General features: G+C 37.5%; 1 protein-coding gene across 9 annotated transcripts in view; it reads left to right on the top strand.

Annotated features, from left to right (window-relative positions):
- The window catches only part of HDAC9 (histone deacetylase 9), a 186,164-nt gene that overhangs the window by 147,254 nt on the left and 22,132 nt on the right, over nucleotides 1-16,778 (top strand). For 5 of the 9 annotated variants that reach the window (XM_007463052.1, XM_007463053.1, XM_007463051.1 and 2 more), the window contains one exon: nucleotides 7,188-7,303. In XM_007463052.1, the coding sequence (XP_007463114.1) occupies nucleotides 7,188-7,303 (116 nt within the window). Of the gene's footprint in view, nucleotides 1-1,678; nucleotides 1,811-7,187; nucleotides 7,304-16,778 lie in introns of all 9 variants that reach the window. The other 4 variants (XM_007463050.1, XM_007463054.1, XM_007463056.1 and 1 more) reach the window with 1 other exon arrangement.

Raw genomic sequence — 16,778 nt, 5'->3', positions numbered from 1 at the left:
TCTTTCCCTTCTTTGCCTCAAGGTGGGAGGCCCAGGAAGTAAGACATTTCAGGTCTCTAGTCAGTACTCAGTACTCAGTCCTGATCTCTGCCCACCTCTCCTGCCCATTTTCTACTTTTACAATATTTTCAGCACCACCCCTTTATTTTTACACTTTCAGTATTTTCAGGCATAAAATCAGGTGTAAAACGCAAAAAAATTAACTTTTTTATTTTACCTAGCTAGTTCCAAGAAAATCTAGGGTTCTCAGTCCAAGGCAGAGCTAAAGAAAAGGGAAAAAGAGAAGAACAAAGAGGAAAGTAAAGTACAGGATTTTGAAGTCAAAAACAAAAAATAAATAAATGAGTAATAAAAGATTGTAAGTTCTACTTTTGATACTCTCTGTAGTTTGGCAGGATTATAAAATTCCTTCAAAGAAATCATTTTATCTGATCCAGAATTATAGCTACATTATAACATTGTATCTGATGTAGATGATTAGTAATGCTTTGGAAAAGCAGTCGTATAATTGTTATACTGTTCATACATAAAGAAAGGTGGAAGAGCAGTATTTTCAGTATTTAGAAGATTAGAGTTGAGCTAGGTTACCTGGGTACAGATCCTGGCATCATCCCTTTTTACCTTTGTGACCTTGGCAAGTTACTTTCCCTGTCTGGGTTTTGGTTTCTTCATTGATATATTCAAGGTGTAAGTAGAATCTACCCCATATGGATTTTTATGTCTGAAGAAGTTAATATTGACAAAGCTTTTAGGACAGTAGTGGAACATAATAATCACTATGTGAACGTTAGTTGTCATCAGAAACATTGTTTCCCTAATCATCATCATCATTATCATCTCCACCAGCACCATCATAATCACTGATTTCTACTACAGACTCAGTCCAATGTTGCCATTCTTCTAAAGTATAATCACTTAAAAACCTAATAAATAATGACTAATTATAGAGCATCACTATTTAGGATAGTTCAACCAAAGAAATAGTAACGTATGTATGAATAATGTGCATTTGTATTTTGGAACATATAACCTAACTCAGAACTTTAGTAATAAGACTTGGCTACCCTTCCTTTCTAATTGATTGTGTACTCACTGTATACAAAGGTTTATTCATAGTGATTCTACTTGGTTTTGTGTTATTATACCGAGTATATTTTCCCAGGATTTCAGGTTCAAAACTACTGACAATGAAATATTTCAGGAGTCAGAATCAGACATAAATTATATGCTGCAGAGGTGTCTTCTTATTACCAGAAGTCAGCCTAGAGTCTCTAAAATCACATTAAGGTACTGTTTTTGTGGTTATTGAGTTTCACCCTTGAGAGAATTGAAAGAACTGACAATAAAGTGTAATAAATCTTACTCTGACCCAGACATACTCAGTCATTTAACTTCCCGTTAACAATCCCAATTCTGCTATGTAAAATAAGTCGAAACATATTTTTTCTCCTTTTTCACTTTACATTTAGAGAAGTAGAAGAACATTTCACATATTTCATAAAAATAATTATGACATTTGTCTGTTTAATTAATTTATAGTCAATGCCTTATTTACATGCTTGGGGTTTTACTTTGAGATGAGAAGGGACTATGAAAAGGGTGAGCCGTTTTTTATACACAGGAGCGATTGGCTCTCCATTTTTTAATTTTTATCTATTTTCTTTGTCTCAATCCCCAGCCTCTGAGCCCAACTTGAAGGTGCGGTCCAGGTTAAAACAGAAAGTGGCAGAGAGGAGAAGCAGCCCCTTACTCAGGCGGAAGGATGGAAATGTTGTCACTTCATTCAAGAAGCGAATGTTTGAGGTGACAGGTAATTGAGGACTGGGCAGATATACACTAAAAATGCTGCTAGTAGGAATGAACAAAAAAAGTTTAGAAAAATATACCTGTTGTATATTAAAAGTTATTTTGAGGAGAAACATTTCTTGAAAGGAAATTATATTGAAAACTCACAAGTAGTTCAGTAAACCTTGCTGCATTCACTGTGTTAAACAGGAAATGAATGAAAAACAGAACTGTGTGTCAATAGGCATAACTAGGGAATGCCAAAGCTCACCTTAATCTTTTCAGAAACAAGCAGTCCATTTTGGGAATGCCAGCCAGGAGAATATAACTTTTAATGAAATTTGATCAGAAATGAGCAGAGGGAGGTCCAAGAAGAACACTTCCCGCATACTCAGACATGAATGTACAAAATACATCTGGGAAAATTAAACTACGTGGAACAGCAAAACCTTGACTTTTCAACAAATTTACAGAACTCATAAATGACTTTATGTGTTTACTAGTGAACTGGGACTTATGGCAGGAGGGGGATATATTGCCTTTTATGAAGGGAAAAAAACTGTCATTTTCACTAGTCTCAAATGGAAGAGTTCTTATTTTTTTAGCTGCCTGGTTAGTAGTGGGGTGAACAGGTTGGGAAATTTAACCTGATGTCTTACAAAGCCTGCTAGTCCCATTTGTACCTGGTCTGAAATTGGAGAAGACATAGGGATACCAGAACCAAAAAGACTAGCCAGAATAACAATACTGGCTACTGTTTATCGAGTACCTACTTAGAGCTATACATTGTATCTGGTCATTTCCTTTAGTTGCATCAATAAAGAAATGGTAATCTACAACCATTTGTCTCCATCCCCAAGGAAAATTGTGCTTATACCAATATAGTCAGTTGGTATTATTTCTCCAATATCAGATCTTATTCTTAGCAAGTTTTAACAAATTATTTGTTTTCTGTGTCTTCTTTGGTCATGATAGTATCTAGTTTAGGGAGACAGTATGGAGAAGATTGCAGAGGTAGAGGCAGAGGTGGAAAAGTACAGAATACTAATGACACAGTGCTCTGACAGGCTACTAGGGCAAAAAAATGTTTAGTCTTCTATTCAGTCCGGAAAGATGAATATGTTTATCTGAGGGAAAGTATTGGTGGGAAAATTTTTTCTTGAGGGATAAGAAATATTAAATAAACAATTACTTTACTAGAGCTTATTTTCCAGTATCAAATATAGTCACTAATTTTGACCAATTGAATTCTAAATTTAGAGTTATAGACTTTTTGTGCCAAGAAACTTATATGTATTTTAGTGAATAAAAATCTTAAGTAAGTTTTCATAATAGAGGTCCTTGGTGGGGTTGGGGAGTTGGGGAGTGAATCTGTTTCAATGAATGTAAACAATAATGAACATATCAATTGTCTAACGAAATATAGGTGATTTTTCTAGTGGGAGAGAGTAGGTTCTCTCATAACAGAAAAACTTGAAAATAGAAAAACATGTATGTTGCTTTTTTGTTTGTTTTTTTTTAGAATCTTATTGTTTAAGGTCATATTTATTTATCCCAATTTCTTTTCTATTTTCCTATTAATCGTTTTCTTGATCATAACTTTTTTTCCCATGGTCACTTTCTCGTCCTTACCAAATTTCAGTGGAATTTAGCTCAGTGCTTATCTGAGTAACAATTAATTCTCATTTGTAAGGGTTATGATTTGCTAGAGTTCTACTAAGATTTCTTTACTTGTGAAATATCATAATTTTCTCTTTCTAATTTTGTGATATAATAACTCCCCTTTTCAACTGAGGAAAAAAACATGTATTTGAAGAGACTTGTACTTTTATTAGACACACATTTCTGATCAATAAGCTAGGACTCATGGATGCTTTGGTAGATATTTTTAACTGGTATGTTGCAGTTATTCTAAATGTCTTTGGAGGATCTGAACTACTGGACACACAGCTTTCTTTACCTGTACTCCTTCCCCTTTCTTTGCCAGCTTTCATGTAATTAGGATGAGCTCTGTTTGGATCTTAATACTAATTATTTTTGCTATTGAGTCGGAGACCACTATAGCATCATAGCAGTTGAATTCCCACTGCTTTTCTTTTTTCACCTCTACCTCTCTCTTCCTTGTTTCATAGGTTCAAGTGTTTGCTTTTTCCAAACCCATGCCACCTCTCTCTTCCCAGTAATTGACATGGGAACCACTTATCATCTTCCTCTTTTTCAAAGCCAAGAGTGTTCCACCCCTCCCCACCCCCAAAGCCATGTTAATTTAAAATTCTAACATCCCTGTGCCTGCAAAGTCTTCTCCTCTCCTCTTCCCTTCTCCACTGACCCCGTTTCATGAGTTGCTCTTATTCAAGCCCCAGTTGTGATATTATTTCTTCTCAGAGATTTTTGTCAGTGTTCCCAGAAAATCAGTTGCTACCTCCCCTCCCAGACCCTATCCAGCGTGATGCTGTAGAATCATGTTGTAGGATTTGTTGTCTTGAATTCTAGTGCCTATCACAGTGATTTCTACATAAGGAAATACTTCTGTGTAAGTATCACATAAAATAATATAAATAACGTAATTTTAAATTGACAAGACAGAATGTTTAAAAATAGTTTTCATTTTTATTTTTTTCTTTTAAAGACAGGATACAGAAATGGGTCTCGAATGAGAAGTCAGTGTGTAGTCATACACACTGAAAGACAGGAGTTAGGAGTCCAGGGGAAGGAAACTCTTGAAGTATTTTTTTTAACGTGCATCTTCTTTGTTAAAAGAAAAATAAACAAGAAAGACGCAAATATAAAAGTAGACTAACCAAATGTAAGCAAGATATATAGATTGAAAGGTAGTGAGCAATATGTATTTAAGAATTTTATGATATCATTGACTTGATGAAATCCCACAGTCGGTAGGTGGCAGGATCAGAATTCTGTCACCAGTCTCACATTCTTTCCATTGGTACTGCACTCCTGAGTAGAGAAATATTTATAATAGAAAGCTGAAAGTAATAGGTGTTCCAAGGGAGGGCAAGCAACTATAGCCTGAAAATTGGGAGCTTCCATTCACGGGTGACAGATGGTATGTGAGCCAGGCTTTGAGCATAGAGGTGGGATTGGACCTTCAATGAAGTAGGTGGAGGAAAAGGAGGATAAAAAAGCATGAAATGGGAAAGTGGCACATACAGAGAGTAGGCGATTTGAATTTGACTGAGTGCAGAGTTCAGAAAGAGCAAAAGTAGGAAATAATGTTAGGTTCCATTTGGAGTAGAGGAACGTAGTGAAAGTTGTCTTGCTATGATCCATCTGGCAACAGTTTAAGGAAAGTTTGGAGAGACTGACTGCTGTAGCAACTTAGAAATACAGGCGACTTTTGCTATAGTCCATGAGAGAATAATGAGGGCTGAGGGATTAAGCTGACATCATTGTAGTCAGAAGTAGATGAGAAATGATGTAAAGAACAAAACTAAATGATCTAGTAATTGATTAGATTTGGAGTAGGGAAGGGAATGAGAATGACTGTAAGTGTAGTGACAAACAGAGGTAAGCAGAGCACATTTAATATTGAAATACACTGAGTTTGATACACATATAAAAAGAGATGAAAGGAGCTTCCCTCGTGGCGCAGTGGTTGGGAGTCCGCCTGCCAATGCAGTCCGGGAAGATCCCACATGCCGCGGAGCGGCTGGGCCCATGATCCGTGGCCGCTGAGCCTGCGCATCCGGAGCCTGTGCTCCGCGACGGGAGAGGCCACAACAGTGAGAGGCCCGCATACCAAAAAAAAAAAAAAAAAGATGAAAAATGTCCAGTATTCCAAAGGGATTCAGGCTAGAAATTATGAGACGGAAAGGCAAGAAATAAAAGTGTTATGGGAGTATTCTGCCTAAAAATGATAGTATGATGTCATAATTTTGAGTGATTTTGACAAGGGAAAGAGAAATAGTATAAGGCTACAAACTTCAGTGAATATCTACCTTTAGGAATTGGTCAAAGGAGGAAAAGCCAGAGAGATGGAAAAACAAACATGGAAGTGGAGAATCTTCTTGTAGAAAGGATGAGGAGAATGAGAACTGTTTTGTCAAAAGCCTTCAAATTTCGGGGTGTTCAGGAGAACAATTGCAGTCCACAGTGAGCAAGCTAGATTGCCTGGTCTCGAAGAACAAGCACGCTAATTCTCACAAGTTACTAGCATGCTTTCAGACTAGAGGGACAATTCCAGTGGAAAAGGAGGACCTGAAGATTCAAAATAATTGCTGGAGCAGAATTCTAAAGCAAGTGTTAAGGGGACTGGGTCGGGTCATGGGTGAGGGTGATTGTGCCCACATTGGAGCGGGGAGCAGAAGAGAAATGCTTTCACTTTGACACGGGCAAGGAGAGTGTGGATGACAAAATCATGAGGTAGAAAGAAAAGTCACTGATAGAAATCATGTCAGAAGTTGTCAGTCTCTGAGAAGTGTGAGGCCAAGATCATCTGTGCAGTGCTGAGTAGACAAGGTATAAGGATGAGGCACCTAGAAAAATGTTCAAATGAGTGAACTATGGAAGGTGATAGGGGATTGATTAGAGCTCAACAGATAATTTGCCAAGGCTTGATAAGATGGCCTCTCTTAGCTATATTTCTAGGAACTGAAAGTTTCTATTTCATTAATTAGATATTTTAGTAAGTGCATTACTTCCTTTGTAACTTGAAATGTGTGTGAATTTTATATCTGAAGATGACAGAGGTGATCTATATTGTTGTTATCCAACTCTTGCTTAAATGAGTTTCTTGTTATATTGATGTTTAAAATTGAACATATTAAATTTAGGCAACTTATCATCTTCTGGAAAATAAGTTGGGTAGAGTTAAGGTTAGCCAATGTTGTACAAGGCCATCAATACAATATTGAGATTTTATCTTATGTTGTATTTTCTGCATACAACTTTGACTAAGATGTGCTGTAATAAGGTACAGCCTTAGTAAATAAAGAGCCATTTATAACACAGCATATAAGCAATCTTTCCACACACAACAGGAATGACTCCAGGCCTCATTTGTTGATGGCATGTTTTTGTGAATTATGCAAGTCCATTATCTCTATTACTGTTATTATTTATGGTAGCACAAGAGCAAGTAAGAGGAAATTACATTCTTTTTTTTTTTTCCCCTAATCGAAAGCTTCTACAATCCTCTCTAACTGGATATCTCTACTTCTCTAAAATTAATGAATACTATGTTGTATTTTTAGCAGTGAAAGCAAAGGAAGAAACGTGGTATGGAAATTCAGAAATGTTCCAAAATTTTTCACAGTTCTTTTTATTTAGTCATTCACGTAGGGGAAGAAAAACAATGTTCGCTTCTGTATATTACTTAGAGTATGACTGCAGTTCATCTTTGTATGTTTTTTATGAGTGTATTCGTACTTCACAATGTTTTTCAGAATCCTCAGTCAGTAGCAGTTCTCCAGGGTCTGGTCCCAGTTCACCAAACAATGGGCCAACTGGTAATGTTACTGAAAATGAGACTTCGGTTTTGCCCCCTACTCCTCAGGCTGAGGTAAGACTCATTATTTTGGTTCTTTTAAAAGTTAATCCTCGATTAGCCCCCTAAAATGCAGTGATATTTCTGAATTGAAGTTTAAAGCCACCCGTTCTTAGTTATTTTTCTGATAGGTTTATAATGTGTGGAATTGAGTAAACTCAATCTGATTTACAAAGTTTGGATGACAGTCATGGTTTGAAAATACTGAAGTATAATCCTCAAAGAAACCACTCTTAGTGATGCTGAGTATATACTGCCCAGCAGTTGTGCGACTCAAAAGTCCTTCTGCATGGTTCTTGGTTATCCTGATGGGAATAGACCCATCAGTAAGTAAAACAACGTCATGCAAGCCTCTCAGAAGAACAGTTGCCCAAAACAAGTTAGGTGTCTTATCCAATGGACCTGAAGAAGTATCATAGTTGAGGAACACAGAGCTCCGCTAAGCAAACATGTATTAAGGACCTACTATGTGCCAGTCATTTTGCCTGGCAGTGGGGCTATAAAGATAAATGATATATGAACTCTGTCCTTGAAAAATGAAAGATTAAAGGAAACTGGTCTGAAATAACACATGATTTTTTTTCCTGACTGTATACAGTCAACTTTAATAACATTTGTTTTTTTGGCACATGATTTATTGAAACCAGTGATACAACAATAGAGGAAAGTAAATTTGTGAGTCAGCAAGAATTTGTCTATGTAGTTTCTGTGGTAGGCTTAGCAAAGGCAACAGCCACTCCTGTGGAATCAGCTGTTTTGGAGTCACCATCAATCGACTGAAATTCTCAATATTTCTTTTCTGTCATTATAATGCCTCCTTACCATGCATTGCTCTATGCAGGGGAAGCTGGTGTAGTAACTTCTCATATATAACTGTGACATGCTTCTTCCATTGTGTTTCATAGAGTCATGATCCTTTGGGGCTGAAAGGGACTGATCAAATCTCTGATTACTGAACCATCTGTGTAGCTCTCCTGATATGTGATTATCAGACTGCCACCAGAGCACTCTTTATTCAAAGGGAACTCGCTTCACTGTCTCCTGGGGCAACCTAGTTGACTTTGGACGGTTAGCTTGACTGATAGAAACGTCTTCTGTACATTATGCCAACATCTGTGTCTGTAACTTCATACATTCACACATACATGTATAATAAATTATTTATAAGTTATAAATTATCTGGCCAAAATATAAGGGAAGGTTGTCCCTGATAAGGAAAGGACTGGAGCCAGTGAAGTCACTTCTTCTCTGAGGACATTTGTATACTTGAGTCTTGAGTTTTGGTTTTCAGAGCCTCACATAACTCTGAAGGGAGAGAGAAGGCAAAGCCCAGTACTGACCAAAGAGGATAATCTAACAGGAAACCATTCAAACCCAAAGACCCATATCTGTGCTACATTGGTGAGTCCCTCATCCCCACCCACGGAGGTGTCTTGATGTAGACCAGAGCAGGGGCAGAGTCTTTCCTGGAGAAGTTGTAACCAGAAGCTAGTTGTAGCCCGAATTTTCATAACCTCAAACTGTTAATTTAATTTAAAGTGCCCCAGATTTTTAGTTCCCTAGGTATCTGGAAAAAGCAAAAGTAAATTCTTTCTAGAGGAATACACATTCATTTTAGATTTCAAAAATTTCCCTCAATTTTCCAAGGAAAATGAGCAGAATAGATAGATGCTCTGTTGCTTATGACCATCTTTCAGCTATGTGAAGAATACAATTCAGGCCACTATATTTTCTCCTGTCCTCCATCTATTTCTTGTTTCTTACCATCCTATTGTCCCTTTCTCGTCTTCATTTTTCTTTGTAAAACATGATACCAGGTGGAATAAGTATTTCACATGTATTTGTGGCCATAGATGTAAGTGGGATTCTTGGACTATTGGTTACAGGCATTGTATTTCTGTTAGTGCAGTTATATCTCAATATCAGTCAGTTTTCTGCAGCCCTTTAATCAATTTCCAGGAAAAGGACAACTTGGTCACAAATATTTCTAAAAAACTTTAGATTTCCATTTCCTCTCAGTTTGAAGAATGCGTTTCAATTGCAGAAACACTAAAAGATCTGGGTTCTAAATAGGTTCTGGATGAATTCTGTATCCTTGGAAAATGAAAACACACTAAACCACATTCGTTCCACAGCATTTATGATTCTTAGAAAAGCATTGTTAGTACAAAAAGGTGCGGAAGACCACTTACAGCTTGATAGTATTTTGTTAAGTTCAGAAACAGGCAGTACAGTATTTTGATCGGAAAAACGTATGCAATAAAAGTATATTTTAAAAAGGCGAGTGAGTGATGAACACAGAATTTAGCATGGTGGTTACCTCTCAAGGGGGAGGAAGGCAGTGGGGGACATGGTTTGTTACTAAAGATGAAGATACATATACCCCTTCATTATAAATACAAACATATGCATATAGCACTTAGTACAACATTAAAAAACAACCAAGCAATACATATTCATGAGACTGGATATAAATGGGAAAAGGTGAGATTTTGTCTTTACTTCAAGCTTTTTAAAACCTGTGAAATTAAATTCAGTGTCCCAGATTGTGTGACCCTGTCATTAAATTTCAAAATATATACAGTGGAGAATGTAAATTAAAGGAATTTGCTTTTACTATTTTAATCTGTTTTATATTCCTAAAACCTTTTGCTGATACCTAAACACAACTATCTGTTTATATGCCCCAGCTTTTCAGCTAATTGTTGACATATTCTTTCCTTCCACCCCCACCAGTTTAAAAAAAAAAAAAAAAAAAAAACAGAAGGAAATGTGATTGAATGGAGTTTGAAAGAGTAGAGGTATTTCTTCAGGTCAGTGACAGGATGTTCACCTCCAAAGCTGGAAAGACTAGTTCAAAAGCAAGCAGTGACTTACCTCATAATGAATTAATTGTGTGTCTGAACTATGATCCAAAAGGCCAGGTGGGCAGACCTTTATGCACTGATGGGTAGCCTCTCCGTGGCCCAGAACAAAAAATTCAGCCCTGATGGCTAACATGTGGTTTTCTGCTGCATTGCATTTACAGAGGTCTGTAGCATAATTCATACTGGAGAGGTGAGGAGACAGCAGAATTCAGACTGAAACTGTCAGCAAATTAATATCCTCGTCTTGAAACACCAAATATTTCCACCTAAATTAGAGAAAAGAGGAAAAGACAATGTTTTTCAGCCAATTTTGGATTAATCATTTTGAATTTAGTATGATGTTTACAGACATCTAAGATTAATAATAGCATGTGATGTCATATCAACAGAAATATTTGGGGGTATGAAAAATTTACATCATTACACTTTCAAAAATCAAATTAGTTGCATACTTTACCATTTATAAAATAGGCTTATTCTACCATCTTTGCTTAAAATAGTGTAACAGTGTACATTTGAATCAACTCTCTATTCTGTGACCTGGAAGTAGAAAAGCATGTCACCTAATTCTTTCAGATCCCATGTAAACGAATGGGATTCTACTCCCTTTTTGCTGCTTAGGAAATAGGAAAGTAAGGCTGTATTTCAGGCTGATCTTGAGGCTTAGGTAAAAAGAAAATTTTCTCTCTCATAATTCATGTGTTCTGCATAATTTAAATAAAGGTTAAGACAGAAGTAAGAGGAGAATTTACTTGTAAGTCCAGGCTAAGGAAACTGCACATTGCATTCAGATGTATGGGTCTTCCATTCAGAAGGCTCCCAAGGAACCTGGCTGCAAAACCAACCACTTTGTCATCATTGGTTAAGTTGCTGAACTTGCCCTGAACCTCAGATTCTTTATCTAGTGAAAGGTGGTAATGACTACCCCAGCAGCTTTGTGGTGGGGAATCAGTGTTTGGAAGGCAGGTGTTAAATTGTGAGGTGCAGAGCAAGTTCATTTTTTGTTGTTGGTATCAATACTGACTTCTCGTAGGGAAAACTCATTAGTATGTTTGTCACCAAGCCAGCAAATCTCACGTGAGACTGAGCCTCCATCTGCTCTGGCCACTTCTGTTCCATCTCTTCAATTTCTTACATATGCTCAGTCCCGAACTCGGATCACTGGAGCTACTTGCTTTACTCATTTGTAAACTTGGTTGGGGAGCTGAAACCTCAGGAGTTTCTATTTCCAACTCCAGTCAGAGATGTCTTTACCTATCTAGTTACTTTATTGTTAATACTGTGGGCCTGTGGGTTCAAATATGTTTCCATGAATATCAACACCATTATTTTAGATTTGGTAGATTTATTTGATAGCTATTTTAACAGTAGCCAAGCCGCTGGTTTATTTCTAGTTGAACATTAGTGGCTGGCTCTGCTATGCTATTTTTTAAATAATTTTTTCCAGCAGATACAAACGATTTTAAAAATGGATTCTAATAATAAGGTTAAGTACTCTAAAATCATCTGAAATGTCACTTGTTTTGCCCCAGTCTCACATGACTCATCTGCCTGTTGTTTCATAATAGTTGTTGTGACATTTGCTGTAAATGTTATGCTCCCTTCTGAGTGGGTGTAGAGCTATGGTTTTAGATAGCTGCAAATAAGACCCTCCTCCCCCCACCCCCCCAAGGGAAAGGAGGTTGCTATGACACAAGAATCATTTACTAGGAATAACGTGAGTCAATAATGTAAACCAAGGCCTTTAACAAAGCATCAGTGACTTTTAAATGCAAAGGAAGCCCTGTCAAATGATAATTTTTTTTTCCTCCAAACCATTTTGGTAATACATTCTTGGGTATCCAGTAAAAATGAAAACGTAGAGACTTTTACTGCCTAAAAAAATTTATTCATCACATGGAGATTTTAATTTTCTATTAGCTGTCTGAAAGGAGAATGGAAAATAAATACTATACTGGAAAATACCATGAAAACCGTAGGCAAACATTAAATGATTAAGAGATTTTTTAAAATTTCTTTGTTTACTTGTTTGTTTTTAATGTGGTTCTTCTTTTTATTTAGATAATCTAGATTTGGGGATTTGGAACCTTTTAAAGCCAAAACAGATTGAGGCTTACAAGCATGTCTTCCTAGATGCCGCTCTAATAGAACAGATATTTCCTGATAGATCTAGTCAGAGGCGCTCCAGTCTTAGGCTGAAGGATCTGATGTCCAGGGAAGGTAGGCAGCTACCCAGAGTCATAATCCAGTGAGTGGTAGAGCTCAAGTGTAAGATGCTTAGACCACTCTCCTTTACACCAGTCCAGACTGCTGCTCACTAAAACCTTGTAGGTACTTATATTCTTTTTCTAATGTTTCTAATGCTCATGCATATTGTAGATAATTTTGAGCATGCAGTAACTTGAAAATTCTACATTCACTTTTTCTGTGAGCCTCTTAAAAAGTGGATGATTACATAGTTAGTATTCTGTCAAGGGTCATCTGTTGACTTCTTTGTCTTCTTGAGAGCAAGAAAGGAATTCTCCCTCCCTTCTTCCCTCCCCCCTCCCTTCCTTCCTTCCTTCCTTCCTCAGTATCTTCTATCCCCACAGGCATTTTCCTTGCCCCTGTATGCAGTCATTTTCTCCTGTACTTTTGTTTGCATGGGTTCTTACATCATACATGTATTTTTTGCTTTGTGCTCATGAATTTTAGGGGATATAAATGGCATGGTGTTATCAATCTCATTCCATTTCTTATTCTTATCACTAAGCATGTGATAAAAATAAGACTAGCTCTTTTTAGAGCTAGTCACATCATAATGGATGCATATGCCTAATTGCTTTTAATCACTGTAATAATCCATGGTGGGTACTCCTCCATTTTACCTACCTGTTCTCCAGTTGGATTCCCCAGTGACCTCCAGTTCTCACCCACCACCAAAAAATGCTTTACTGTATATCCACGCTCATCACTCTGTAGCTAAATGAGAATTTCTTGAGCAGCAGGAGAACGACTCTGGGTCGTGGTGTGCAGTGCTGAAATATTCACCAGAATTGCTATACCAGTCCACAGTCTCACCAGTAATGTGTGATGGTTTTTACTTTCCTAAATCCCTGTGACATTTAATATTGTCCATTTTTCTAATTTTTGCCAGTGTCCATTTCGTAAGAGAATTTGAATCTTTTGACTGAAACTAAGGTCTTCTTGAGGTCAATGGCTAAAGAAATAGCTCTGTTGAGAGACGTAATTTTCAGTTTATGTGTATTTTATTCACCTGAATTGCAAATATTATCCATAATTCAGGGTTCCAATTACCATGATGGTGAGAAACGTAATTAAAATTTGAAGGTCATTATTAAAATATGGATATAGGCCTCCCCTGCCCCAACACCTGGCTCAGTCATATCCCTCTTCCCAACATCATGCTCTTTTCTGGTGAAATGCTAGTTACCCATCAGAGCCTGGTTTAAAATCGACAACCTGCTCTGTGCCACTGAAGTGTTTTGACCATCCTCTAATTATAGTAATTATGGCGGGTCGTTAGAGCTAGTTCTCTACTTTTCTGTGCACCCGAGTAGCATGTGAACTTACGTGGCCTAGGCCATCTTTGTACCCCTCCCACCCAACTAATCTAACTTAATTGTAATTAATTAATTGTTTTGTGAATGTTAAGCAGTAGCCGTTGTACATTTAATATTTCCATTTTATCTGACTACAGCAATCATTTCTGGTTCTGAAAAATTTTGAGATTAAAACCATCTTCCGCATGTTCTAAGGTATGAAACGTTGGCATCTTAGCACAGCACTGATTTAAGGGCTGCATTGGTTTCAAAACTGCTTCCTGGAAAAATCCTGGCCTTGCCTGGAAATACTTGTAAGCTCACCACAGTGCTAAGGTGGGGTAGCCTTCCAGCCTTGCAAGAATGCTGGTCAGGATTCTTCACTGTCCCAGTGAAATGGTCCCTCTCACCATCTGTTCATCTGACTTTCAAGTGTGTCTGCACCCTTTTAGCAGTGTACCCTACAGCTCCGGTTTCTTATTAAGAAACATTAACCTGGAACAGGTAGCCTGCTTCTATCAAGAAGTCAAACTGAGGAGACTTCCCTACTGGCCCAGTGGTTTAGACTCCACGTTCCCAATGCAGGGGGCCTGGGTTCGATCCCTGGTCCAGGAACTAGACCCCACATGCATGCCACAACTAAGAGCTCTCATGCCACAACTAAGGAGCCAGCGGGCCGCAACTAAGCAGCCTACCTGCCACAACTAAGACCCAATGCAAACCAAATAAATAAATTTAAAAAAAAAGAAGTCAAATTGAGGAAAGTTATATTTAAAGGAGATAATTTGAGAAAAACATTATTTCAGCTAAGTCATTTGTGATTTTATCCATTGGAAGTTTATGTAAATGCTGTGCTTATTTCCTTATCTGTAAATTGAAGGAAATAAATTATGTCCAAGTCTCTGAAGTTCCGTGATATGATATATACCAGTTAGCCTCTGTGGGAAGAACCAACTATACCCCCCAACTTGGGGGACTTTGGACTTTCCTTACTTCCTCAGGAATCGTCTCCATGACTTGAAGATCCTCACGTCTATAAAGCCACCAGGGCTTTTGCTTTCTTCTCACGCCAGACTAGCTGGCTCCCAGTTGTACACTTTTATTCTTTTCCATAAGCCCCAGGGCCTGATTGTGCTTCCTGTTTTTCTCTCAAGCTTCCTCCTTCTCGGTACTTTTTTATGGTTCCCTTATCCTTCAGTAATGGCTGCAGAGTGGTGTGTAGCTCCTGCAGCAGTACCTGACAACAAATCATCCAGCCTTGATCGGTTTAAAAGTTTTATTGCTGATCCCACTGGGAACCAGAATTAGGGAAATCACTCAGTTCCTTCATCCATAACAAGAGCGTAAGATTGCTGGAGAGTGCCTGGAATTAGGAACTAGGAATTAGGTTAATGTCCCAAAACTCCCTGGCATAGGGCTTGGCACATGGTCGGTGCTATCCTAGGAAATGGCACCACTCAATTTTGCTATGAAGCTACAGGGGCCTAAAGTCCCATAGTAAGAACATTCCCAAGTCCCTTCACTTTTGTCAAAGCCCCTGTGAGCAGCCAGTGTGCTACTGCAATTATTACACCTGAGAAGAAACCTTTTTTTCACTTTAGTATAGGTTTGCTTCCTACGATGAGGTAGGAGGATATCGCCCAAGTTCTGGCTGGAAAACAAAGATAACCTCTTTTGTGAGGTTGGGGTAACTTTTGGTGTCATTCCCACAGTGCCTGTCAAGTCTCCGTGCTGTGGGAAGCAGATACAACCTTGAATGAATATTGTACATGATTTAAAGTAATTATTTTTCCACATTTATTTCTCTTCCATAAGTACAGATAAGCAAATGAGATATCCTTTTATTATAAATGGCTGCTTGCTGCCAAAAAGCTAGTTAAAATGTTTTTACTTCCTCATACGTTCTTTTGTTCTTGTTCAGGTATATATATTCTATATTTAAAAATCATGGTAAAAACATATCAGTATAAGCAAAATAACTCGTCTTTTTAAATTAGAGCAAATATGCAGCCGTTGTTGATACTCCTTAAAATTGCAGTCTCACACATTCTGATGATAAAATCTTTTCCAACAATCTTCATGGGTTTTTGACAACTTTAATTTTGTAAAGGGTTTCATATAAACTCAATGTAATGTTAAAAATTTCAATATACTTCTTGCTTTCCATGTACAAATATCTGGCTTGTTCTTCTGAGAAAAAACAAACTCCGAGTTGGTGTGGAATTCCAAGTTGCAATGAGAAAAGTCCACCTTTAGCTTTCTGCTCTTATGTTAAGGCTACGACTCATCTCCAAACAAACGTATGATTGAGGTGATGTTTTGGAATAACATCCTGTGTTTTGGTGGCGCATCACTCTTCAGTGACATTCTGAGGTTGCATTGTATTAGCACATGATATTTTCCCCAGTTAATTGATATCCCAGGTTTGTCCAGGGGAAAATCTACCGCTCCCCCAAACATACTTGACAAGTTATTATATTTACTTTAGTCAAAGCCCGTGTGTGCAATATCCCTCTTGGAGGTGGTCTATTATTGGAGTCCCATATGCTTTTTGTTTGGGAAGAAAGCAGTCACTGTGTCATACTGTTACATGGAGTATTCTTTTTCAGGGATGTTGTTCCCTTGGGGACCATATCAGGCCAGAGTTCCTTAGTCTAATAAGACCTTTGTAACTCTTATTGTATAAGAGTTCTGGGAGGGAAGCAAGAGTTAAACAGAAAATGTAATTCAAGCAACTATATTAGGCCACATGTGGGAAAACATGACTCTTAGTATTGGATTAAAAAAAAGGTTTATTTGTTGTAAAAAGGACTCTGATGCCAAAATTTTCAGGGTATTTCAGTGTAAGTGAAGACTGTTGTGGCCCGGGGAACTCACAACATTTGAACATTTACTTTAGTTTCTGGATATGTATGATTGAAAAAACACCATACAGAGCTGTCTTTTCACAAATTTTATATTTAAAAAAAGATATAATTAATTGTTATAGAAGTCCTGTATGGTGATATTTAAGATTTTCTTGTGTGAGTTTTCCCATCAGCAAAATGGTGTTTAATCCATATGAGGATAATGATTATAGCA

This window comes from Lipotes vexillifer, unplaced genomic scaffold (genome assembly GCF_000442215.2).
Source record: "Lipotes vexillifer unplaced genomic scaffold, Lipotes_vexillifer_v1.1 scaffold1061, whole genome shotgun sequence".
In the NCBI taxonomy this organism is placed as follows: Eukaryota; Metazoa; Chordata; class Mammalia; order Artiodactyla; family Lipotidae; genus Lipotes; species Lipotes vexillifer.
The sequence above is the reverse complement of the archived record's forward strand: the minus strand, read 5'-3'. Positions and strand labels throughout refer to the sequence as shown.